Source organism: Phycodurus eques, chromosome 3, assembly GCF_024500275.1.
Source record: "Phycodurus eques isolate BA_2022a chromosome 3, UOR_Pequ_1.1, whole genome shotgun sequence".
Lineage (NCBI taxonomy): Eukaryota > Metazoa > Chordata > Actinopteri > Syngnathiformes > Syngnathidae > Phycodurus > Phycodurus eques.
Genome location: NC_084527.1, coordinates 7,027,849 through 7,055,265, shown reverse-complemented (window position 1 = coordinate 7,055,265; position 27,417 = coordinate 7,027,849). Strand labels below are relative to the sequence as shown.

General features: G+C 41.6%; 2 protein-coding genes across 8 annotated transcripts in view; both read right to left on the bottom strand.

Annotated features, from left to right (window-relative positions):
• The window catches only part of ccser1 (coiled-coil serine-rich protein 1), a 117,134-nt gene extending 99,662 nt beyond the window's left edge, over window positions 1-17,472 (bottom strand). For 6 of the 7 annotated variants that reach the window (XM_061671860.1, XM_061671862.1, XM_061671863.1 and 3 more), the window contains exons 1-5: window positions 17,298-17,472; window positions 13,816-13,957; window positions 10,325-11,291; window positions 7,538-7,925; window positions 3,762-3,946 (exon numbers count right to left, since the gene is read on the bottom strand). In XM_061671860.1, the coding sequence (XP_061527844.1) occupies window positions 3,762-3,946; window positions 7,538-7,925; window positions 10,325-11,291; window positions 13,816-13,823 (1,548 nt within the window). In that variant the 5' untranslated portion in view covers window positions 13,824-13,957; window positions 17,298-17,472. The remainder of the gene's footprint in view (window positions 1-3,761; window positions 3,947-7,537; window positions 7,926-10,324; window positions 11,292-13,815; window positions 13,958-17,297) is intronic. The other variant, XM_061671861.1, reaches the window with a different exon arrangement.
• Window positions 17,473-20,663: 3,191 nt separating this feature from the next.
• The window catches only part of trim36 (tripartite motif containing 36), a 30,364-nt gene continuing 23,610 nt past the window's right edge, over window positions 20,664-27,417 (bottom strand). The window contains 3 exon segments of the mRNA XM_061671859.1: window positions 20,664-22,273; window positions 23,840-23,953; window positions 24,980-25,163. Coding sequence (XP_061527843.1) covers window positions 21,913-22,273; window positions 23,840-23,953; window positions 24,980-25,163 — 659 coding nt within the window. The 3' untranslated portion in view covers window positions 20,664-21,912.

Here is a 27,417-nt window from a genome sequence, read left to right as displayed (position 1 = left end):
GTTGAATGTGAATGTAAATGGCTGTTTGTCTATACGTATGTGCCCTCTAATTGGCTGGCGACCAATACAGAGTGAACTTTACCGCTTGTCCAAAGTTGGCTTGGATAAGCGCAATAGAAAATGCACGGATGGTTCCTTGCCAAATAAATGGTTAACCCTGCTTGAAAGACCTTGGTTAAAGTATTGCTCTGGAGAAAAAATAAAGCCATGTGACTCGGCAGGGACTCAGAAAATCGAATAAGTGACTTTGTTCGGCTCTCATCAATGCTGTTTGGACTAAAACAATGCAACAGCCACATTCCGTATTGATCCGCTACACCGACACATGAAAGGAGAGGGAGAGAGGGAAAAAAAGCACATGAAGGAATAACTAAAAAGGTTGTGTGCCTTTTTAAAAACAGTTGGTGCCCGTAAATGACAAACTGAATCATACAGTTCTTTCTCAGTGAAGTCAGCATTTAAAAAAAACACAGAAGCCATTGAAGCTAAATCGACGCGCACACTGTATTGGAAAAGAAATTAAAGGTCGTCACAGTGTAATCCCGCAACACACAGACTTCATTTGAAGCTAAATGAGTAATTTTGACGAGTGAGTATGGCTTTCCAGATGCCGAGATGTCACCTTTTTACCTCGTTTATGGCATTTGAACGTGTATAATCCTGCTGTTAATGATATATTATCAGACCGGGAGTCTCATTAGAGGCTGGATCTTCTCCGAAGTGCAAAGAGGAATGACATCCACAACAGAGCAATGAGAGTCCTGTCCTTTTGAGGAGCCAGAAATGACATTTACAATATATCCAATGCTTTAGGGAGCACTTGCGTTCGGGTGAAGGGAGAAAGATTTGCAGCCAGGTATGACAACCTCGAGCGTGCAGAATAACGAATTAGCTTCCTTTTATCGGAAAACTCACAACTGCTAATGATCACCACAATGCACCCAGGATAGGGGTGGGGAGGGCTAAACGTCGTGACGAATGCAAAATCCATCTGTTTGAACGAGGATGCATAAAGAGGAACTTTACGCACTCGGTCCAAGGGTTCTTTCTCACCTATAGCTCACTTTTACAGCCTTTATCTGCTTCTAATCAATCGGTGTGTTTTTAAACCTTATGCCGTGTTTTACTGGAGTTGTTTTTGTATTGCAACATGCTGCACTTAGTGGTTAAGGAAACTAATGAGTAGTTAATATGGGTGTAACGATATGAAAATAAAATCACTAGGTTTTAAGTTCATGGTACAGAGAGGGGAAAAAAAAATGCGAAAATAAAAGTGTTTTTTTTTTTGTTTGTTTTTTTTTAAATCAGGAACACAATTAACCCTCAGCCTACATTGCAGGTCTAATTGACACATTTGAAAGTTTATGTTTGCACTTTTTTGTTGGTTTTTAATGTGAAAACATTATGTTTGCACAAGAGGGTGCAAATAGGGTATCTAGGGTGTCTAGAGGGTGAGCTGCACTGTTTGTTTCCAACGGCGTGGGGCAGTTACGCGGCCCGTCCCTTACCTAATGTTCTCTGTTGGTCTTTTCGCCTCTGTTCTGTACTGAAAAATGGTTAAGGATGCAGTGAGACGATCCAAAATGTAATTCCAGTAATATGTATAGAACACCAATGACAACACCTTCCTTCCAGACCAGCTGTCAATGTGGGAGGAAGCCAAAAAAACACGCAAGCTCGAGGAGGAGATGCAAATTCCACACCATGGAGTCGTCAACGTCTCATGTGTTCATGCGCCTTGTAGTGACGTCACCATTATGTCGTTTATGGTAAAACCTAATCAGTCCCTTAGCCAGTTGAATTGGATCGAGGAAGAATTGCTTTCTCACCAAAGGCAAACTGTATCAAATGTTTGTAAGGTACCAAACTAATGGATTAAAACACACAAACATCCTCAAACGACTTACCAAGCAAATATCCAACCATCCATCCATTTTCTTCCGCTTAAACGGATCAGGTCATGAGAGCGGCATCGTAAGCAGGGAAGCCCAGAAGACATTCCTCTTGCCAGCAACTTCATCCAGCTCTTCCCAAGACAGCCGGGAGACAGTCTTTCTAGCCCTGCTAACCTCATCCTCAACCCCCCCACCCCGACCCACCCACCCACGCCTCAGCTGTGCCTACAAATTCGGTCCATAAATGTTATGAACAGAATAGGTGACAAAGTTCAGCCTTGGAGGAGTTCAACCCCTACTGGAAATACACGCGTTTGTTCTGTTGACACCACTGGCTCGGGAGAAGAAAGGGAAGGCGGAGGAGAGCTTCGATAGTGACGTAGATAAACTCGACATTCGAATGACCGGATTTCAGGCCCTCTCGGCAGAAAAACATCTAGAACTCAGGAATACGTGGACGATTTTAATTCATATTTCATGTTTATTTGAGGCACCATAGAGACAATATTATAGCCCAAATACAAGAAAAAGTTGGTTTGGAAAAATATGTCCCCTTAAAGTGTTTCATTTGTCTACTGTTGATTTGGGGTTTTTTTTCAAGTTCAAATGAAATGAATCAAATAAGAGAATTCCTAATCTAATAAAGACAAATCCTCACACAGATGTATATTGTTGACTACGTGGATTAGCGACATCTAGTTCTGCTGGCATGTGTCGCCACTCAACATTTCTTAAGCACTTACATTGGGATACATGGAGTGATTATTTGCTACTACTATCTGCTACTTAGTAACTATCTAATACCAACATGCGTGCTGTCAAATCGGGCTTGACTGGTTTGCTGTCGAGAAACCAACATGACTTCCGCTATGGGAAGCTGAGATACAGCCACACTATGGCACAACTACTTGCGTAGAAGCAGGTTTCAGAACATTCAGATAGAAATTCAGTGAAGTCTATAGTTGCAAATCAACTAATGAGATGATATGCACATTGAAAGTGATGACTCAAAGCGTATGATTTTTAATTGATTGAGTTATAATCCATTTGAAACTTTTGCGTCCACGAAGTAGCTCGGTAACTCACTGATTGAATGGAGTGAGTCAAGTAATTGCCACTGGGGAGTTCCACGTTTTACAAGGACAATTGATTGGAGCCAAAGCTTTCTGCTGTGACTGTAAATAAAAGCAAAAAATTGTTCAGTTGTCTGGGCTCTTATCGAAAGCAGATAACATCTGGAGGAATGTTTTGCATGATTATCTTGTCAAATCGAAGTGGGCGCAAGCTGTCGGCCTGCTACGTTATTATCTGACCGTCAAAGGCAACGTAAAAGGCGGGTGAAACAACAAACGTGATAAGCACAACTCCGCTTGTTAGTCATTGACCAATGTTTTGTGAACAAAGGAATGTGATTCTGAGCTTCCATACCAGTGCTCCACAAATGCACCCGAGTAAAGAGGTCGACTGCTACGTTGGCTTTTTGCGCTTGCCATCGATTGGTGAGCTGCCATAGGCTTGTCAGTTGCAATGAAAAGGTACAGTGTTAAAAAACATTTTTTTAATTACCTTAGTGGTTGGTTTCATTACATATTTGAGTAACAGTTAATGTTAATGGGAGTCGTGTCGTTTAATCATTCACTCAATCTTCATTAAACTTAATGTTTCAAAGGTCTTTATTGTTTTCAAACTTCTGCTTAAACTTGTATAACAATTAAGTGTTTCAAACAGTTAATGAAAGTTTTACAATGGTGAAAGATTGGCCTCTGGAACAAATGATTCCAAATATAACTAAGCTCAATGGGAAATTATCCTATTATTACCTTTAAGGTAGTACTGTGTCTTATAAGCAAAGTCACACACACTTACCAGACTTCCCAGTTTGGATGACGAGGAGTTGTTCCTGTGTTTTAGCAGGCCACTTCCCTCCACGCCGGGGTTGTCCCTGTGGTTGCCATGGATACGAGGACCGCCGGCCCCTTCAGAGGAGGAACGCAAGCGCCTCTCCAAGCGCATCACCTCGTGGTAGGGGCTAACGCTGCTGCACATAGAGGCTGCAGGGATGAAATTGACAATATTAAACATGACGTGAGAATAAGCAGTACAGAAAATGGACGGATGGATGGAGCATGAAACAGAATTCTTTAATTCAGATCTGTTAGTTTTGGACTCAAACAAAATAAACGAAGTGAGTTTATTTTACCAGCATGTGGCAGAGGGTTGTATGATTATAATGCATTATAATGCAGAAAAGAGAGCCATGACTATAAACAGGACTGTGAAATAAAACATTTTGAGGAGGGTAAACAGAGGCCTCCCTGACCACACATTTGCATACTGAACAGTGTTTACAAAGTGCACTTCTTTTATTTTCACGCATTAAAAAAGTGAGTGGGAGTAATTGCAGGTTTTCCTCAAACTGAATAATTTTTTTTTCTTCATATATATTGATGTATAGTAACATGGTTTGTTGTGGTTGTCACATCTGCCTCACAGTTCTAAGGTTCTGGGTTTGGATCTCTGCTTCGGCCTTCCTGTGTGGAGTTTGCAGGATGTCACCATTGCTTGTGTGAGTTTTCTCATTGTACGCCAACTTCCTCCCACATTAAAAAAAATGCTGCTAGGTTCATTGAAGACTAAACTTTCCATAGGTATGAATGCTTGTTTGTCTACAAGCAATTCCAATGAAGTTGGGACATTGTGTAAAATGTAAATAAACACAGAATACAATGATTTGTGAATCCTTTTCAAACTATACTCAATTGAATACACTACAATGACAATATATTTACTGTTGAGCATTATTTTTATTTTATTTTTTTTTGCAAATATTCTCTCATCTTGAATTTGATTCCTGCAACACATTCCAAAAAAACTGGGACAGTCACAGGGGCCTGTTTACCACTGTGTTACATCACCTTTCTTTTAACAACACTCAATAAGCATTTGGGAACTGAGGACACTAATTGTTGAAGCTTTGTAGGTGGAATTCTTTCCCATTCTTGCTTAATGTACAACTTCAGTTGCTCAACAGTCCGGGATCTCCGTTGTTGTATTTTGCGCGTCACAATGCGCCACACATTTTCAGCAGGAGACAGGTCTGGACTGCTAGCAGGCCGGTCGAGTACTCACACTCTTTTATTACGAACCCAGGCTGTTGTAACAAATGCAGAATGTGGCTTGGCATTGTCTTGCTGAAATAAGCAGGGACGTCCGTGAAAAAGAAGTTGCTTGGATGGCAGCATGTCTTCTTTTCCTTTCGGCTTGTCCCTTTGGGGGTTGCCACAGCGTGTCATCCTTTTCCATGTAAGCCTATCTCCAGCATCCTCCTCTCTAACACCAACTGCCCTCATGTCTTTCCTCACTACATCTATCAACCTTCTCTATGGGTCTTCCTTGAGCTCTCTTGCCTTGCAGCTCCCTCCTCATCATCCTTCTACCAATATACTCACAATCTCTCCTCTGGATGTGTCCAAACCCTCAAAGTTGCTCTCTCTAACTTTGTCTCCAAAACACCTTGGCTGTCCCTCTGATAAGCTCATTTCTAATCCTATCGAACCTGGTCACTCCTAGAGAGAACCTCAAGATCTTTCCACCACCTCCAGCTCTGCTTCTTGTTGTCTTTTCAGTGCCACGGTCTCTAATCCGTACATCATGGCTGACCTCACCACTGTCTTAGAAAATTTACCTTTCATCCTTGCCGAGACTCTTCTGTCGCATAACACACCTGAGACCTTCCGCCACCCATTCCAACCTGCTTGGACCCGTTTCTTCACTTTCTTACACTCACCATTGCTCTGGACTGCTGACCTCAAATATTTAAAGTCCTCCACCCTTGCCATCTATCTCTTCCCTCCCTGTAGCCTCACTCTTCCCCCTCCACCCCTCTCCTTTATGCACATATATTCTATTTTACTTCGGCTAAACTTCATTCCTCTGCTTTCCAGTGCATGTCTCCATCTTTCTAACTGTTCCTCCACCTGATTCCTGCTTTCACTGCAGATCACAATGTCATCTGCGAACATCGTGGTACACGGGGATTCCAGTCTAAGCTCATCTGTCAGCCTATCTATCACCACTGCAAACAGGAAGAGGCTCAGGGCTGATCTCTGATGCAGTCTTACCTCCACCTTAAACTCCTCTGTCACACCTACAGCACACCTCACCGCTGGTCTGGCATTAATGATGCCTTCACACATGTGCAAGTTACCCTTGCCATAGGCACAAACACACCCCCATAACGTTGAACTGGTAACAAAATTTGGATGGTCCTATTTCTCTTTGACCCGAAAGATACGACATCCATGATTTCCAAAAACAATTCGAAATGTGGACTCGTCAGACCACAGCACACTTTTCCACTTTACGTCAGACCATCTCAGATGAGCTCGGGTCGAATCCCAGAATTTCTCTGCTGTGTCTTTTACACAGAACGCATTGAAGGCAGGATATTGCCACAACTGTGTGCTCTTTCACACAGAGACACGGCATTGCACAATCAGATAATTGGATCACATCAGTCGGCTACTAGGGTTTTATGTGACGTATGAAACAGGACAGTGACAACTGCTTTTAGCCCAAAAGGGCAGGAGAAGTGAGCGTCATTTATTAATTAAATTGCCCACCCCTGTCCGGGCATCACAGAACAGTCACATGTAAAAAAAGGCAGAAAACGTCTGTTACAGCAGGCTTCTTATACTAATGCAAAAAGATCAGATAAAAAGAGGTGAAAATGTTTTGCTTTTACAGGCAGTGTGATGCGCCTCTAATACTATGTCAGAAAGTGGAACATTACAGTCTTTTACAAGCCATGTAAAAGGGGCTTTGGATACTACCTCAAAAGGATGAAACTTGCTGTGTCGACCATTCCGCATCAGTCCGTTTAAAAAAGATGGGAAATGACAGCTTTTACAGGCAGTGGAACTGACTTTTGACATTACTCCAGAAAGTGGAAAATTGCTCTCTTTTACAGGCAGTTTAACAGGGGTTTCTGATACAACTTCAGAAAGCCGAAATTTGGTACGTTACATTTTTAAAAAGACGGTAATATTGGCTTTTACAGGCAGTGCAAAAGGGTCTAAAAGGGGCTTTTGATACTACCTCAAATAGAAAATTGCATTCTTTTACAGGAAGTGTAAAAGGGTCTTCTAATACTACCTCGAACGCCGGGACTTGCAGTGTTGATTTTGTTACAAGCTATTTCATGGCAGTGCCGTTTATACAAAATAAGACGTGAAAATGTGTGCTTTTACAGGCAGTGTGCACTCTGATAGTACCTTGGAAAATGGAACATTGCAGTCTTTTACAAGCAGTGTAAAATGGGCTTCTGATACTCGCTGTGTCGACTTAGTTTCTCCTATTCCGTGTAAGTGTTGTTTATATGGAACATTTTTATATTGAAAAAAAGATGGGAAATGTTGACTTCTACAGTGTAAAAGAGGTCTCTCATACGGCCTCAGAAAGTGTAAATTTGCAATCTTTTAAAGGCAATGTAAAGGGAATTTTTGATAATACATCAGAAGACCAGAACTTGTCGTGTCGTGCCACGTCGACTTTGTTGCTCTGTACTTTATTAATGCCGCTTATACAGAAAAAAAAGGTGGGAAATGCCATCTTTTACAGTGTAAAAAGATCTTGTTTCCTACCTGTGTGCGGCTTCCTTAAGTGACAGGACCTGGGTTCACGGCAGCCAAAAAAGTTCCCTTTCTCGTGAACTGAGAGAGTGTGTTTCGCCCTCCTCTCAGACTGTTCCATGTACGAGCGGCAGCCGTCACTTCTTGGCGCTCCCGCCTCGCTTTCGCTGGTGGTCTCAGCGTTGGCCGCCTCCTGTCCCTGCGTCCCTCTCCCTGGCTCCTCTCGTTCTTCCTCGCCCTCCTCCTCCTCGTTCGGCGACAGCTCCCGCGGGGACGGGCAGGGCACGGCGGTCTCCGGTTCCGAGAGGGAGATAGCCGTCTCATAGTCGGTGTTGTTGGCCGTGCTGGTCTCAGGGAGTAACGGTTTCTCAGTGCCGGATACAGCCGGAGAGAAGAAAACCTGAGAAGATGACAATGAACTTTATTGTGCATGGTAATCTTTAATATTGTCACTACAGGTGGTTTTTTTCCTCTTCCTTATCCTCAGCAGAACATAAAATAAAAGCCTTGAATGATGGCACACAGGTGTAAAATTTGAAGGACAGACTTTTTTATGCTCTTTCATAAAAAATACTTTTCATGCCAGGTGCTGGGGGTTTACACCAGATTTTACACTATACATTTTCCTTCTGTCTTTTTTGTTTTTTGTTCTTCACATCCAAGGGCACCTCATGTCTAAGCATTTTTTTTTCCAAATAAAGCTTTGCTTGCGTGTTCATAAGCGGAACGTTTTATTAAACAGTGTAACCTCCAAAGGCAGCACTGTGGAAAAGAAGTTAGCAAGTCTGCCTCACAGTTCTGAATTATCGTGTTTGAATCTTAGCAGTAGCCTTCCCATGTGGAGTTGTGCACGTTCTCCCAATATTTAGATATTCATATATAACAACATTTTCCTTAGGTGTGAATGTGTATTGGTCTATATATGTCTTGCGATTGGACCATTCCAGAGTGTTCCCCACCAAAGTCAGCTGGGAAACGCGCCAGCTCACCAAAGACCCTGCTGAAGATAAGCGAAATAGAAAATGCAGGCCTCCAAACAAACATTTTGAGTTTGACCAAAATCTTCAGGTAACATATGCCTTAAATGTCACGCCTCACTAGAACTCATTTCAGCAAATGTCAAAGGATGAACATTTTATGTCCACTCTTTTTTCTTTGGCTTTTTGCGACAAATATGTTAGTAGTTTGAGATGATGGCCACTAGTCATCTGAAGTGTGGCTTCCGTTAAGCAATGTTTAAATGCTGTTGATTTTATTGTTGGCAGGTTTCTACTTTTTTTGTTCCCATAGGATTCTCAACCTGAGCCGGGTTTTGACTAAAAGCACTTTGATTTGAGTCTTCAGTGACTTGCATTCATCCAGTGGAGTCCATATTTTTGACAAGTAGCAGCACTGAGTGAAGATTTAGACCACTCGCTTCGAATGCTACCCACTTACCAACTTCCAAGCAGCCATATGCTTGACACTTGTGATCAAAAGATAGTATTTCATGTGTGTTATGTTTCACATGACATAGTGGTTGATTTCATTGATTACTTGTGCAACAGTGGGACATACAGTTGAAATTTTACTTTCCATACAAATATAAAAAGCACCTGGCTACCCATCAAGTGTCAAACTATTATTCTCTACCTCGGAGTATTCTGACATAAAGCACGTCACTGACATGTTATTAAGACAACTGAAAGTGTTTCAAATGCTGGAAAGAAATTCATAATATACGGATGTCCCGAATCCAACTTTTTCACTCCCGATCCGATTATGATATTGTAGCCTTGAGTTGTGGCAAATACCATTATCGGTCATTTCCGATTTCAGCAATCATAAATAATTTACTTATTTTGTAGTATGGAATGTGAGAAAAGGCTTGATCAAGTGATATTACTCAAACAGAGAACAATAAACAGCAACATTAGTTATGAGATAATCTGAGCCATTTATTATTAAGCAATGGGTTCCATAAAGTAACTGCTGTGCACGTCTTGACCTCTGAGGGACAGTGTGGTGCACGGAATGAGATACACACTTGCAGTAACAAAAAAGTAGAAGTGACGATTGAATATTGTCATTATAAATGGTTTTTCCACAGAGTTGGAAGAGAGTATTTTTATATTGCTTGTTTGTGTGTTTATACAGCATTTGTGTACTAATATTTATAATTGAGCGATATAAGTGCCGCGAGTTCAATGCTAATTTTCATTAGCTCGTCAATAGTGTTTTTCATTCATTGTGTGATAGCTTGAGCTAGCGATTTTTGTGAACAAAAACAGAAACTAAGTCTCTGATATATTTGAACATTCAATATGTGTAATTATTTTGTTATGTCTGTTCAGTTGTACAGTGAACTTCAACTGGAATGTCATTAAACGACTTTAAGCAAGCAAAATTCACTCTTACACTTTGCTACTATGTTAGCACCTTAGCAACCTATTGTTATGATGACTTGGGCTCTGCAATTCATCCGGGTGCTGCTGGATAGAAGTGCTGGAGTGTAGTGGGAATGGACTGCTTGAATAATAGTTGGAAAATTGGAAATTTCAAATTCAGGCCGATCCGATCCTTGTTTTTCTGCTGACATCAGACAAACTTCTGATCTCGAAGATCAGATTGGGACACCCCTAGCATAATATGACTTTCTATGTTAAAAAACTAAGATAGACATCTACATTTAATACCCCCTCCTCAATCATCATTAAAGTTATGAGCGTGTTTAACAGTAGCTGACATCATGAAATGGGTTGTTGACTTTACTGTCCAGACGATTTAGCAAAAGCTGTCAAAATGATCTAAAAGTAGTACCTGCGAGGAGGAGACGGTCCCACTGAATGTCTCTGGGACAGGTGCCCCCTCAGCTGGGGCACTGTCGGTGGTCAGTCCAGATACTAGAGCAGGTCCAGGACTGGGAGCTGGCAGAGCTTCGGCCTCAGAGACTGAGTCCTCCGTGATGGGGATGAACTCAGAAGGGGTGATAGCCGTGGTGCGGTCCTCTGATACCATGGGAGACTGGAGGGAGCTCTCCAGGCCAGCGTCACTCAGACAAGACCCCGGGGTAAGTCCTCCTGTCCCCGGGGAGAGGGTAGCGGAACCGGCGCATTCCAGATTCTCCCCTGAGGGTCTGTGTTGAGAGAAGCGGTGGTGAGCCGAGAGGGACTTGGGCAGGAGGTGCTTCTTGTGTCGCGACGAGCGCCTGCTGCCGTTGCCGTAATCTTCGATGAAGCCCGAGTCGTCACCCTCGTTGGCTGCCGAGCCACTGAGGCAGTTGATGAAGACATTCCGATTGGTTGCAGAAGAGGACGCAGACGTCTTGTCAAAATCTTCTGTCTGAGAGCGCGTGATTTTCTTCTGCCGGTGGCTCCCGAAGCCAAACGAGTGTCGCAACTTAGCGTGAGCATCACTAAAACCAGCCGATTGCGACGCGGTAATCGGCTGCTGACTGTTCCCATTGGCGTCGGTGGTCTGCGTCGCCGGCGGGGGCGGCGTGAGGTTCAAGTTGACGGGCTGGACGCGAGGCTGGCTGCTCCGCTTGACTGAGAAGCTGAGCGATGGCGCGCGAAAAAGGCTCCGCCGTTTTCCGGTACTCCCTGAACTGGAGTTAGTGCTGGATGGCGACGAGGTGTGCACACAGTTTCCGCCGGATGACGGGGACGGCGGCAGCGAGTCCTGTCGCTTGCTGTTGCCCCGACGGAAGATGGGCAGGCGGGACACCAGCGTGGAGCGACGCGACCCGGATTCACCCATCGATAGGCTGAGGCGGTGGTGGGGCAGTCTAAGGACCACACAATCACAACAACAAACTTGAGGACAGGGAAGAGTCACATTCAACATTTCAACAACAGTTTAGACCAGTGGCTCTTATACTGGGGTCCCCAGCGCCCGAGGGGTTTGTGAGCTGTAACTTGGGGGTCTGCAAATTAATTTGCAATAAATTATATCAGATCATTTGTGTACACCTACAAAAAGGGACCAATTAACATAAGAAACTAATTACTCCTCTCTCCCTTAGCTTTGGCTCAATTAAAAGCCCTGATATGATTTGGAAATATCACATAAAATCTGGCATGCATGCATGAATAAAGTAATTTTGTTCCGAATAAAAGGCATATAGTTAAGGGAATAAAGTACTAATTTTGAGAATGACAGTGATAAAACAACTTTCTTCCTGTGTTAAACTTTGACTTTAATATCATAATATTACGACTATCTTGGAAAAATATGAGTCTTGTCAGATGAGGATTTTTTTTATTTTTGAAACAATGACTTTATTCCTATAATAAAATATCAGTTATTTCTAAACAAAACTGGCAAATTTTTAATTCCAAAGGTTTTTAGGGTTACACAAGGTAGTTCTGTTTATTTGCAGTCATTTGTCACTCACTTGCAGCCACACGACACAGGTACACCTCCACGGCCTTGTACTGACCTGTCACCTCGTTACCCCACAATAGCACCTTATTTGTAAAAGAGTGTTACTATAACACTAAATGTTATCGGTTTAAAGTTTTATAATATATTTTCACCTCGTAAATCAAGCCCTTCTCTCTCTAATTGGTTGTTTTTCCTTGAGTGTGGCCATTTCTTGTATATCAAATTGGGCCAGGGACAGCTGATTATTTTCATAAATCACATTTATTATGTACTACAGGAATCCCTCATTTATTGCAGGGGTTACAATCCAGAAAGAAACCTGTAAGACGAAATCCGCGAGGTAGCGACCAATTATTTATTGTATTATATAAATTTTACCATTATGCATTAGGCACTGTGCTTCACAACGCAAAGCGTCATAGTAGGGCCGGCAGATCTTGCTCCTTCCCAGTATTCTTTGCAGTGTGCTTTTTTAACTACTGCACTATAGTTGAAACTCAAGTTAAACGTTGCTCTTTACATGCATTTGTTCCCATTCATATTGTTATGTGTGCACATTAGCTATATGTCAGGCTAGACTGGTATTTGTGAATTTATTTAATCAAACTCTGACTGAGGCTTGTGTGTTAAACAGCGGCATTCCAGTCATTCACTGAATCACTAAGCAACTTGGTGACTTACCAAATATATGAGTTGAAATTGCTCAGTAAGGTTTCTTTTGCTCACTGCACTACACTGATCAATACAAAAAAACTGGGGGGAAAAGAAAGACAAAAAGTGATGATTTTTTTTTTTCATAGCAAACCCCACCCTTTAAAATGTCATCTGCAAAAATAAAGCTCTTAAAAGCGCAAGTTGCTTCAAAACATTGCTTTTGGATCTGTTGTGGTCTCACGTACGAGTAGTGCTATATTTAAAATAGCTGGGGAATCTGAAATATTAAGTGGTAAACTCAGAATGCAGCATTAGATTGGCATCTGATGCAAGTTTCCACAAACCTTTGGGGTTAAGTCTTCCACCATCTGTTACATCCCACAAAATGGACACCACTGTATATTTTTCATTGGCTGTAATCTGATGTAAAAAACTCTTAAGAAAGCAACCCAAAGCTTTAAATATGGAGGTTTCGTCATAAGGACATATAAGGCTGGATTTACATTGCATGCTTCAAGTGACAATTTAGATATTTTTTTTCTCACTTGTGGAACAATTCAGATAAGAATTGTGGAAGCATATATAAAAAAAAAAATTTTTTAATTAAATTTTTAAAAAAAAGGGGGGGGGGTGACATTGGAAATCTTTAGATCGAAATCAGGTATTTTTCAAATGTTGATAAAAATCCAATATCAAATATTTGCCAATGTGGGTGCAGCGTGAATGCACAAATGGTACATACCAAAGTACATATATCAAAATACATTGATTGTTGACATATATATATACCCGTGTCTGCCCAAAAAACATAACACTTTAAAAAAAAAAAAAAAAAAACACCTGCTAGTAAAAGCATATACAATTGAATATGGTCTAAATGTGTAAAATTACAGGTGTGTCCATCATTAAATATAATTACAAAAATAATAGTGCAGTAATGTGGATGTTACTCTCATTTAAATCAATGGGGGTATGCTTCTCATCTAATCAATCAGAAACCATGTTTTTATCCCGCAGAACAGCTCTTCTCCAAAACTTGATATGGCCCAGATACGCCACACGCTCACTGAGACATGGCCGTGTGGTTTTTGCAGTAATCCCATTAAGAGACAGACAAACCAACTCAACGCAGCGAACATTAACTGCAGTTTACTGGCATGCCAGGTTAACATTTAGCTATCAAAGGCAAAAGATGCTTCATGAAAACAAAAGGGTGGACACTGGGTTTACAAATCACTAGTAGTCACACAGTTACGAGTTCAAATACTCACTTTTTCATTATTTGCTGCACTTCATCAGTCGAACACTCCCAAAGTGGCAAGGGAACGACTCAAGTGTTTTGGTTTTGATCTGGCGGTAATAAGCTTACTTTAAACTCCCTGCGCCGGGGCGCCTCTGTGAGTGTGTCACCTCCTGCAAAAGCAAATTTGATCAAGCTACCAACGAGTCATTTATTACAGTCAAGTCAACCCATTTCAGGGGGCCCACATTGCCAAACATTGAAGGTCAGTCAAATGTCGAGTCGTATTGACTTCCAAAAGGCTTGGATGGATTTGAGCGCCGCTTAGTATTCATTCATGCATCCATATTCTACGGCGCTTTTCCTTATTAGGGAGGTGCGTGAGCTGGAGTCTGCCTAGCCCAGCTCACTTTGGAGGACAGGTGGAGTTCACCCCGGACTGGTCGCCAGTCAACCACTGAACGGTTAGCATATTGGTCCAAAAATATGAGAGTATTATTGTGATTGTGCAGTGCCAGCAGCTGACCCAGACAATGCACTCTGACCAAGTACCTTCAGACAAGAAACATCCTCTACCTGATTAAACACAGATTACAGACAGATTGAGAGCGCAGGTTATGACTGGTGAACAGATAGATAGAGCTTGCAGGTCTCTTGATATAGTCTTTAAAAAATAACATCTAAAAGGTGACATTAAAAGTGTTGATGAAATGATCGCAGCATAGCACTTCTATTCATCTTAGATTTCTGGTGCAGTGTTTTCTTTTCTTCTTCTTGAATCGAGCAAGCAGCATATCATGCGTGAGAAAGTCAATGTGTCAGTAAATTGAGAAGAGATCATCATTATCTCAGTTTTCCTACTTTTTGTGACATTTGTCTGGTGGAATGCTGTGAGATTTTATTTTGTTTTTTAAGGTAAAATGGGCACCTTGGCTCAATAAAGGTTGCGAAAGACTGGTTTAAACCACAATGCAACCAGCCGTGACCCCTGTGTGAAGTTCAACACTGAAGACTCACTGCCAACGGCGCTTTGTGTTGAAAGCAGCTGCTGACAACTAAGACTAGAAAGTCCACGCCATTAGCATTCATCCATATTCTATAGCGCTTGTCCTCATTCAGGTCGAGTTTTTTCTCTGATTGTGAGGCAGGCGTGCGAAAAACTATACTACAACGCTGCCTAATGCAATGGTGTCATATTAAAAAAATAAAAGTCCATTCATATATTTTGTGGTTGGTTTAAGTGTTGTTTTGATTAAAAAGCTGGAGTACTCATTTAAACTTGTTCAAACACATTTCTAAAAAGGCATTTGACCACAAAACAATTAATACAAAACACTGTACATGTGCCTTTAAGAGGTGGGGCCTGGTCTGGTGGCATGTGAGTGCATGGGTGTGAGCTGTGGCCGACAGCAGCTCCTGCGTGAGTGTTCTCATTGCATTTGTGTTTTACTGTTCTCCGAGCATTCAATAAACAGCTGAAAAGTCCATCAGCTCAGTGGCTCTCCTTTCCCACATACGATGGCATTACAGTAAGCAAGCATAAAGTAAAAACTTTAAACATTTTTTAGAATTGATTATTCTACCGATTTTCTCATCAATTATTTGAGAAATGGGATAACTATTGATTTTGCATTACTAAACAACAACACCAACACAAAATATGTATTATTTTCATCCACTTGATGTTGCCATCCTCACATTCTACAATTTGTGAATTTGAACGCACGTCGCTTTAAAAGCCAGGGCCTGGCATAGTCAGCTGTGGCCATTGCAGCTAGTGTTTGATTGAGCTTTTTACGTGTGTTTTTTTATTTCCAATTGTTGAATAAAGCAATTGAAAGTGCACCGGCTGCTGTGTCTATCCTTGACGACTTGTGGACGCAATACAATACGGCGGTTGTGTAAGCCAGTTCTGCTTTGCATTGACACATTGCACTTTGTTATCTTGTTTTCTTTTAAAATGGGGATTGAGCCCGAGCTTTGCCAGTTCTTTCTCCCAGCTCGGCACCATCACACCAAATCGCGTATGTACGGTACTGTCCGCTTTCATATGTCACAGCGACTTCCACTTCTCTTTTTTGTTTTTAAATCATCATCGCATTTTCCTGTTTGTCATCTCTGGTATCCTTCTGTGGTGGCATCACACAAGAAAGCCAAAGTCAAAGAAAAAGCAAAACACTGCCCCAAAGAAAGATGCACATTTATCACATGGAGTCACATAATGCATCATGGTTTCAAGGCAAACAAAATATCAGGAACAGCTCTCAGTATAATGCAGTACTACAAACTCCAAGCTCCATGATATCAACATTGTCGAATGATATTTATATTTGGTATATTTTCAATGGCTGCTTTCAACATTAAGAACACATGCGTGCAGCCTACGCCCTGTAGGCTGGCACAGGCCCTGTGTTGTTTGTGGTATCAGAATACCAAACAGGGACTGAGGACCCGAGAAAAGAACATGTTGAAAAGGAAATCGTTCCCAGTGGCTTGACAGGAGCCCGAACCTGAGATTTTTGTGAATGAAGGAGTTTGATTTGATTCTTCTGTTACTGGTGTCATTCGTTTGAGTCCATCTGTTTGTGAGCAGTGAGTAAAGATGTAGATTGCTACATTAGCGTCTGGTGCTAGCCACTTGTTACGACTTGTGTAAAATACTCTATTTGACAGTGACTGTACTTAAGTATCAACATTAATTTTCTAAAATTAAATGTCCTTCACTATCGGAAGTAAAAGTAGTAGTTTTATAGCTTGTGTCAAACTAGTTTGACACTTAACCCGTTCATACTACAGCTGCAAATATTTTCATAGTTGATTAAACTGACAATTTTTATTATTTATTTTTTTTCGATAAAATAATTATGATTCAGTTACCGGTTTGGCCCGTAACATGTCAGGAATTAGGGGAAATGTTGATCACTTTTTTTTCCCCAAAGTAAAAGCAGATGTTTGCAAATGTCTGAGTTTTATTAAACACAAAGACATTCAGTCTGCTTTCGTTGAGGACCACAGAAATTGGAGAATATTCACTGTTAAAAGGCTGAAAGCAAACAATTTGGACAATTTTAAGTTAAACATTGGCTCTCCCCGATAAATCTGTGATCAAAATATTTACTTTGATAATCGATTAGTTGATTAATTAATTGTTGGACCTCTAAAACCAAGGGAAGTGCAACAAACAACGCGAATAACGAGGGTTGATGTTACCGGTGAGGAAGGCCTTACTCGCGGGCACAAACTTCACCCTCAGCCCTCCCGCCTGCGCACCTGCCCGCTTGAACGAGCCCCCGGAAGCACCGCCACACGGGCCGTTATTTCATTCAACCAAAAGCAAATCAACACCACGTTATGCTCGAATGACAAGACACGCTCGTAGCGACCTGACCGAGCCCGTGCTTGGCGTCGACGACGACACACGTCACGATAACACGACATTATCGCCGACGACTGTCACAGGTGTGGAACCGGTAAGGCTGCCATAATAGCTAGCTGGCCGCTAAGCGTACGTACCTTTCAACGGATTCCCAGCGTCTCTCCGCTTGGGCTCATAGGGGCTGTGCGGAGCTTCGAGGCGGCTATGTGGAACGGGGAACGTCGGTGTGGAGGTATGAGATCACGATAACGTCGTTTGTTCCACCTCACTGACTGTGGAACGGATCATTTGCTTTCCTCCTCCTGCGTCTTCGTCGTCTTCCGCGTTGAGGTGACAGCGACGTGACGTCGCTAACAGCCCCCGCCCCCTGCGCGTTGACGTTGCATTAGCCTGCTGCAGGTAGGCTGTGATTGACAGGTGAGGCCGCCCACATTTAAATATACATTGCACAATATCATAATACTGTAATAATAGGAACATTGATACAATTATAATGTATACAACATAGGAATAGCATGTATTGCACTCATAAAAAGTAAATTTTTAATGAATCTATTATACTATACCATACATTAACAATCATTTAATGTTAAAAATATTAATATAAATAAATGCATTATACTCATTTGATATTTAAATAAAATAATGTATAATGTTCATACACAATATATACACCAAATGACAAAAATAATTTATTGCAAATGTAATCTAATGCATCATATAAAATACCGAATATTGAATGTATGAAACTCATCTACACTATATACATTTAAAATGTAATTTAGTAAACACACCATTACATTGTACTTAATACAGTAACGTAGTACTGTACATGAAATATATTGTCCTTTATAAGTAATTTAATAAAAATACAAATTCAATTCCAATTTAATAATTATTCCTTAACGTATCAAAAAACATTAACCTAATCCGAATAGTAACTATGAGTTTCTGACATTGTAATTTGTTTAAAATGCGTCACTGGGGCAGCATGATTCAAATCCAGGGTCTGGCCTTTCCGTATAAAATGTGCATGTTCTGTCCGTGCCTGTCGGTGGACGGCTGGTAAGAGCGTCAGCCTCACAGTTCTGAGGACCCGGGTTCAATCCCCGGCCCCGCCTGTGTGGAGTTTGCATGTTCTCCCCGTGCCTGCGTGGGTTTTCTCCGAGCACTCCGGTTTCCTCCCACATCTCAAAACATGCATTAATTGGAGACTCTAAATTGCCCGTAGGCATGACTGTGAGTGCAAATGGTTGTTTGTTTCTATGTGCCCTGCGATTGGCTGGCAACCAGTTCAGGGGCGTACCCCGCCTCCTGCCCGATGACAGCTGGGATAGGCTCCAGCACGCCCGCGACCCTCGTGAGGAGAAGCGGCTCAGAAAATGGATGGATGGATGTCCGTGCCTGTGTTTTCTCTCGGTACTCCGATTTCCTCACACATTCCAAAAACATCCATGTTAGGTTAAGTGAAGATGCAAAATTGTCTGCAGGTGTGAATGGAAGTGTGAACATTTGTCTTCAAGTGCCCTGCGATTGCCTGGCAACCAGTTCAGGGTGTACCACGCCTCTCGCCCACAGTCAGCCGGGATAGGTGCGAGCGTTTCCTGCAACCCTAGTGATGATAAGCGGTACAGAGAACGAATGGATGGATGGATGTCATGGGTTTTGCTTTTTCTTTAAAGTTCTTTGTTTCCGTGACACCACCACAACAGGGTACCAGTGATGGAAAATAGGAACCATGCAATAACCATAGAAAAAAGGAAATGGAACTTGCTGTGACCAATATGGAAGTCTCTGGATGCTTGTCAGGTACATATAGCATACAAACTAATTTTACCAAGCAGATGCTAACATTACAATACAAAATTACAAGAATATACTATCAACTCTGGTAAAACCTATAAAACTCGTCTAGGTAATGGTATCACTCTGTAAACATCATCCTGTTCCCTATCATTACATTGCAGGAGAGTAGTTTTACTTTATTTTTAGCTTGACAATGCAGTGTTTTTGTTTTGTTTTTAAAGGGAACAGCAGCAGCAACCGTTTTATTTTAAACAGTTTATTTAATGAAGTCTTCACACATACACACAAATGAGTCCAGCAAAGAATAATTCTACTCACATTTACATCACACATACATGTACCCACCACCTCCAGCAACTTTAGAGGGAAACGTGTAAAAAAAGTAAGTTCGTATTTGACATTTTTAATATTTAAATCCCAACATTAACTACTAACAGTGCAAATTAGTGTCAGTCTAAGCAAAGCTAGCCGTTTTCCATTCAAATATTATTGCACTCAGTTAGGAGGATACATACAATTGTTACATGACATGCAGCATGCTAGCTTTGTATTAGCCTGCCTGCAATTGTTTACAAATTGTGATTATTTGATTTTACACAAAAAAAAAAAAAAAAAGAGGGTAACAAGGACATTCAGCTGTTGGTTACATTCCGCCAGTGAAAGCTGCCCTGTCCGTCTTGAAATGCATAGGTTTCTTTTTTTTTTTTTTTAATCAAGTTTGGAACCTCTGTGAATTAAAGAAACCCATTTTTAAAAATGTAACCATGTAAGACCGAGAGTTCAAATCTAAGAAGCTTGATTCTATTAATTTGTGATGAACCAAGAATACATAGTGGAGAGGGAAAAAAAGGGGGCAAAGTTGTCAATATTGTTCAAATAAAGAGGGTGAATTTACAGTCGTCCGAACATAATTTACAACACATACAGAAAACAACCCTTCTCTAGTGTGATACGCAAGTGGACGTTTCCAGTGTACAGCTTATATATACAGTATAACCTGACGTCAAAAGAGAAGGCATGTTAAAGGCGAACACATTGAAAGTGACTTAAAAAAAATGGTGGATCTGCAAAAATTAAAAAGTTCCAGGCTTGACAGCCAGGAGGTAGGTCTTATTTTTAGGCAAAGCACCGGTTGTACCGTAACACCCTCCTGAAATGAAAGCTAACCATGACAGTGTCCGTGTTGCTACCCAACACCAATTTTCCCAGTGTAAAAAAGTTAACGACGCGTTTCAAAGGCTGCTTGGTTGCACCAGATTTTTCTTCACAAGTGACGGCGGGATTTGTGTAGTGTTCACATTCAGACGCACAAGTGAGCGACATCCAGATGCAAAGTGAAGGACACTAACGTGCTTGGTGTTGATGAAACTGTGATGACGCAAGAAAAAATATTAAGTGCACCGTAGTAGTGTTTAAGTAGTGTTTTTCCTGTGATAAAAAAAAAAAAAAAAAAAGCATTGACAACCATTATTGAACAGACCCGAGTGCGCGTGATACAAATAGTGTTCCAAAACAATTGTGCAACGACGTCAAGGGATTGTTAAGCAAACTGAAATGAACTGAAAGGCACCAAGGCACTAGCACTAAAAGAGTTGCTACGAAGGCTCACCCCATCAGGTCCACAAAAAAAATTCTGCTGCTATACAACACAGCCAGTCACGTGATCAATAGTCACACCTCGAGAGCAGCAGCCCCCCCCCCCCCCCCCCCCAAGAAAGATACTGTACATAAATTCACCATAAAGAACACAGACAACTGGCAACCCCAATAAAAGTTTGTTAAAAACAAGATTTAAAATGGCTGCCGGCTAAATTAGCATCTTAATTCAACAAAAACCAGAGACTTTGGTACGATATTTCACAGCCTCGGTACGCAGACAGTAACAAGATGTGTCATGTTAGTGTTGATCAGAAATGATACACAGCAAGACCCTGATGGAAGCCACCTCAACGGGCCTGGAGGACTCTCTGGTCAAAATAAACCTGTTGGCCAAACATGTCAAAGTGTCATTTGTGTTGATCATAACACACCAGCTCAGGTTTTACAGTTGATCTAATCTGATTCAAATGGGCCTGAAGGACAAGGGGATGGGGGGGACAAAACAAAAAAACAAACCAAAAAAACTGCTGGCTGTATGTCATACCAAAGTGTCATATTTGTCTTCATAAGATACCACTTTCGGACTTTAGTTTGTACCAAAGACCCTGATCAAATCCACCCCAACGGGCCTGGAGAATTCTCAAATTAATAAAGCCCACTCTCCGTGATTCATTCAATTTGTGTCATAACATACCAGCTCAGGTTTCACAGTTTGGATCCATCTAATCTGCCTCGACGGGCCTGGAGGATTCACATTTATTAAACCAGTTTGCTTTACGTCATACCAAAATGTCATAATTGTTGAACATAACATAGCAGCTCATATTACACGAACCCCACCTAATCTAATCCGCATCATCAGGCCTGGATGACTCTTAAATTTTTTTTAAAAAATATATAATCCAAAAGGTCATTATATTGATAACATGCTAGCTCAGGCTTCACAATTTAGACCAAAGAACCCAATCTAATATGCTTTATCGAGCCCGGAGGACTTGTAGAGCTTGCCATAATTCATTCAACATTCATATTTGTGTTGAGCATAACCTAGTTAAAAGTAGGGTTTCACAGTTTGGACCAAAGACCCTAATCGAATGAGTGTCAACAGGCCTAAAGGACCCTAGTTAATGAAGCCTGTTCACTGTAACTCATTCCAAAGTGTCATTGGTGTCCATCGCACCATACCAGCACGTGTTTCCCCAATTTGGACCAAATACCCTGATCGAAGCTGCCTCAACAGGTCTGAAGGACTTTAAAAAAAAAAAAAAAAAAAAATCTTCCCTCCACATATGCCAAAGTAAACTTGCCAAAAGGTGCAAACAGAGGGCTGAACAGGGCCAATTGCACTCAGAAGGCAAGCCTCTTGGCAGTGACAAACTCATCCAGCTGTATCTTCCCGCCACCCATGAGGCCGAACGCCGGGTACATGGTCCCCGAGCAGTCCACTTGCCTCTCGTAGAGGCAGCGCATGTTGTCGGCGTCGTAGAAGTACACGCGGCCGGCGTCGTAATCCAGGCACACGCCCAAGCGCTGCGGCATGGGCAACACGCGGTTGCTCAGGTCGCTCGAGGAGGCGGCGGCTGAAGACGAGGGCGACGCCTTGGGGATGAAGAGCTTGCCCATGCCCACAGTGAGGAGGGTGAAGGGCTGCGAGAGGTCGTAGCACGCGTCTTCGCTGCCGCTGTCGTGACCGCTGTCGTGGTCGTACCTGGACAAGAAAGAGAATCGTTTGAACCTTTTTAAAAAGGTGCTGCTGTTTTGTTTAGCAAGTCATCAAATTATTTTTTATGAACGCCAGATTCCACCGACTAAGGTCATTAAGTACCTTTTATTTTATCTGATAGGGAAAAACAGGTTGACGGAGGTATTTCATTTATGACGACGCAACTGGCCACTAATTGAGGCACGGAGTCCATTACAGCAGCAATTCACAACCACTGTGCTATAAAAAAAATAATCAAATTTCACTTAAAGGTCCCATATTTGGGCTATTTAGACCTCCAAAGAGTGACACTCTAACATGGACTTTGTATAAAAGTATCAATTAAATTTTTAAAAAACACCTTGGTTTTGTCATTCGAGTGTCCAGAAAAGGCCCCTCTGACAGCTACTTTTGTTTGACCCAGTTTTGTATCCACTTTGTCCGTATTTGGCTAAGACCACGCCCTTTCCTCTGGTTGGTTGCCTCCTTGTAGAAGACCCACTTGTGAGAGCACGCGTGTTTGTTATGTTGACAGCGCTGGCTCAGGAGCGGAGAGGTAGGCAGAGATCTTCGCTAGTGACATAGATAAGCTTAAGAAATTCGAATGACCTGATTTCAGGCCTCTCAGCAGAAGAATGTCTCAGGAATGCATGAATTTTAATATTTCACGTTTATTGAGGCACCAGAGAGACAATATTACATCCCAAATACTAGAAAAAAATTGGTTTGGCAAATTACAAGACCTTTAATTGTTACGGAAATTCATTAATTGACTACAAATAATGTCTCTGCTTAACTATCTATGCCAATGACATGTAGTGACACAGAGAAAAATGTAATTCTCTTCCACCAAATGGCAGAAGGTAAAATTCACCTGTGTCTCCACCACTATTCACTGAAAAACCTGTTTGGAATTTATTTTAAAATTATGCATAGAAATATAGCTTGCAAACTTGGAGGAAAAGATACAATTTTGGGCTGTCATTAGCAACTGTGTGACTACAAGAAACAAATTTCAATCGTCCATTAATGCTGATAGAATGAAAAAAAGCGGGACTCAGAGGTGCCATGTCAGTGATTTGTGAATTTTGATGTGTGGTCCCAAAAAATTCATCAGTATAAGCTTAAATACTAGCGCTGATGTGTAAAGTTTTTCCTCAACAATTTGAATACACAATTCAAACACCACTGTTAGCTTTTTGCAACACTGACAATTGTCAGCAAATGTTGCATTCCAATTAATACATGGCATCCATTTTGTTTTTAAAGATAATGTACATGTATCAAGTGTCTTATTTTAATTGTGGAAACAAGGGACATTAGAAATACTGTTTTGAAAGTAGTTAGTAGTGACACAGTAGGAAAAATAACGTTACACCGAATGGGGCACGATTACATTAGAATAAAAATTCATCCAGGCTTTTACACGAGCTGCGAGAAAGGGGCGTCTGTCTGAGAATAGAAGCTCTTTACAAGTTAATGCCGCTCCTTACATCACAGGCTTAGCTGGGGGCTTCACTGGTAAGATTGTGTTGTGTTAAAGTTATAACGTGCAGCAAGGCTGGAATGTACCTCGGGCTGCTGGTGTCTCTCGTGTTGTGAAACCATTCCTGCAGCTTTGTATCCGATACCACGCCCACTTTGACCATGTAGGAGTGCAGCTCCACCTTGAAGGCCCAGTAGTGTCTGCAAAATAGAACACGAGAAGATCACCAGAGTACACGTTAAATGTCTTGACAAGACTGTTAAAGTCACAAATTTGCATACAGCACATTTCCTCAAATGGTGGCCTTCGTCAGGTCTCAAATCTGCACCCTTTCTACAAAATAACAGCTGGCGCCACCAAGTAGTTAATTTAATTTTCCTTAATAGATGAATGAAGTATCTATCGATGTAATTGTCTTTACAATGACATTGGACCCAACCATGTCACAGGAGACGCCTTTACAACAACACAAACGTGGTATCTGTAAAGTGTTTAGCGTGTTTCGAGAAAAGGAGCCTTTTGAAGTAAAATCTAGTAACCATTTCAATGTTGACTTTTTCTTTTAAAGAAACTGACAAGTAATAGTTATATACTTGATTACATATTATTGGATTCTTATTTCAATTACTCTCTGCGGTAGTAATGATTTAAAAATGCATATAGTAATAGAATTCCAATATTGTTTATACATTGTGTTTTATGCAATATTAGGTATTTCAACTTTTTGTAGTTATTTTAATTAGTAATTCTTATTTGTGCAAAAAAAAAAATCAAAATGCAATATTTAAAAAACAAATATACAATGGAATATATTCAAAATTTTAATTCATAGATATTGGAATATATGCACTATTCTAATGAAGTACTTATGTGGAAAAAAATTTAGTAAAATATTTTATACAATGCTGTTCCCTAATAAACAGACAGCTGGTACTCGACTGCATTACTCACAATTGAGCAAATAAATTAATCAAGGATTGGAAAAAAAAAAATACAAACTTTCCGCTGACAAGCACAAGAATAACTATTTTGTATAACTTATTACATTAAATGCATATGTAGTTGCAGAAAAAAATACTAAAATGGTAAGGTTATGGTAAAAATACTTACCCCCAATAACACTGGTCACTATATGAGGGCAAATGTCCTCACATGCACAATATAAAAAAATAAAATAAATAAATAACAATTTTAAAAAAAGAAAATCCGTGTGCGTTGTGGCATACCTTCCCTGAGAGATGCCTGTGTCGCCTATGATGTAGTCCAGGCAGACATAGCTGCCCGTCTGCACACGCTCCGCGGCGAGCAGGAAGGCCACGCCGGCCACGCTCTCCACCGTGTCCCGCCGCTTGCTGAGCATCAGGCGTTCCGCGCTGAAGCCGCACTTGTCGCTGAACAGGAAGTCGAATGCTGTGCGTGGAGAGAGCCACATAACACATGATACAAAATTGGGTTGGATGAGTCATATTTAACTCAACCTTCATGTCTTTGTGCTTCAATGGAACAATTGTTTGTTCAATTAAATCTGGATACAGTTGCACTTACAAATACCTCTGATGAAATGTCATGCGTTTTGATTATGTCTTATGACAAAACCAAATGTTTACATTTATGCTTATTTCCAAATTTCCCTATGTTCCATTCCCATCCGCACCTCTTTCAAACTCTAATGATGGCAGACTTTTGTCATCATCTTCAATGCAGAACATTCACGTTGTGTAAGTGTTAACAGTGGACACATGAGGGTGCTGTAACACAAAAGATCCACTTGGCTGGCTTACTACTCCCTCAAGTAATGTAATCACCAAGTGCAGCAACACTCTTCATTTGGATGGAATTAATTACCTTCTATAAATAGTTCGTGGGCCAACATCATGACATCATTCCATAAAAGCACCCTGTTCACTCAACCATTGCGTGGGTTGGCAATGTGGGGTCTACTCCAGGGAGGACACGCTCATTTATGTGCCTGGGAAGTCCTTATCACAACTGGGGCATAATAATTCCAACATCTGCCTATGCACCACAGCAGAGCGGCATTTACAGTGACAGTAATTCAAGTTAACATCTACCTGACAAAAGTATAAAGCCGTATAAAAGAGACAGGGACCGAGCCCTGCTGCGAATAGTGAACAAAAAAAACAAAAAAAGTAATGTACACCCCTGAATTTTTTTCTTTTTTAAAGAATTGCCTCGAGTAAGTCTCAACCGTAAATGTACCACAAACAATGATTGCAAAACACTATTATTTTAACTCTTCTTGCAACATTAGCCTTAAAAGTATATGGCTTATAGATTCGATTACACACTGATCAGCAAGATGCATTCAATACCACTCAGAAATAACAGTGCCAAGCGCAACAGAACACAACATATGCCCACAACCCCTCAAAGCAACAACAATTAACACACAATCAGTTTATTAGAGTACTGTTAAAAATAGTACAGTCTTACCGGGTAGGAGCAGCTCCTTGGATTTACGCTATAATCTCAGAGTTTCATTTATGTCGAACTGCTTCACGGTTGTTCCCTTCTGACTCGGGGAACAGTGATCACTTCTTTAAAACAGAGTAACTTGTCTTTCTTTTACCTGACATTTTTTAACTTAGGGGATACAAGAAAGAAAAAAAAAAATCTGATGAAGACTCTAAATGTGATGCAGTCAAACAGCAACACGGCGACAACATAGAGTCACCTGCGAGGTTGATTCTTGGGGTGCCTCAGCTCTGCAAATCACAGCATATTGCTTTGTGAATAAACTACTACGGAATGGGGAAATTAAGTCAACCCAGCAATTTTCTGCCTTTTGATAGACTCGGTGTACTGAAATATTTTGGCCTGTTTACAGTGATACTGTTCTGTAGAAAACGGCACCATCTCGATATATGTGGCACAAAGTCAACCTGGCAGTGTTCCTTCCGCCTTTGGAATTGTTATGAAAAGTGAATAAATACTGGAATTTTACAACTTTTGGGGGGGATGAAGTCCATCCATCCATCCATCCCTTTTCTACCGCTTATCCGAGGTCGGGTCACAGGGGCAGTAGCTTTAGCAGGGAGGCCCAGACTTCCCTCTCCCCAGTCACTTCATCCAGCTCTTCTGGGGGGGATCCAGAGGTGTACGCAGGCCAGCCACGCTAGTCTCTCCAGCGTGTCCTGGGTCGTCCCCGGGATACCTCAGCAGGGCGGCGTCGGAGAGGCATCCAAATCAGATGCCCCAGCGACCTCATCTGGCTCCTCTTGATGTGAAGGAGCAGCAGCTCTACTCTGAGATCCTCCCCGATGACTGAGCTTCTCACCCCATCTCTAAGGGAGAGCCCGGACACCCTGCGGAGGAAACTCATGTCGGCCAACTGTATCCGGGATCTTGTTCTTTCGGTCACGACCCACAGCTCGTGACCATAGGTGAGGGTAGGAACGTAGATTGACCGGTAAATCGAGAGCTTTGCGTTAGCTCCTTTACCACAACAGATCGATACAAAGTCCGCAACACTGCAGACGCTGCAGCGATCCACCTGTCGATCTCCCGTTCCATTCTTCCCTCACTCGTGAACAAGACCCCAAGATACTTGAACTCCTCCACTTCGGGCAGGGATCTCATCCCCGACCTGGAGAGGGCACGCCACCCTTTTCCGACTGAGGACCATGGTCTCAGATTTGGAGGT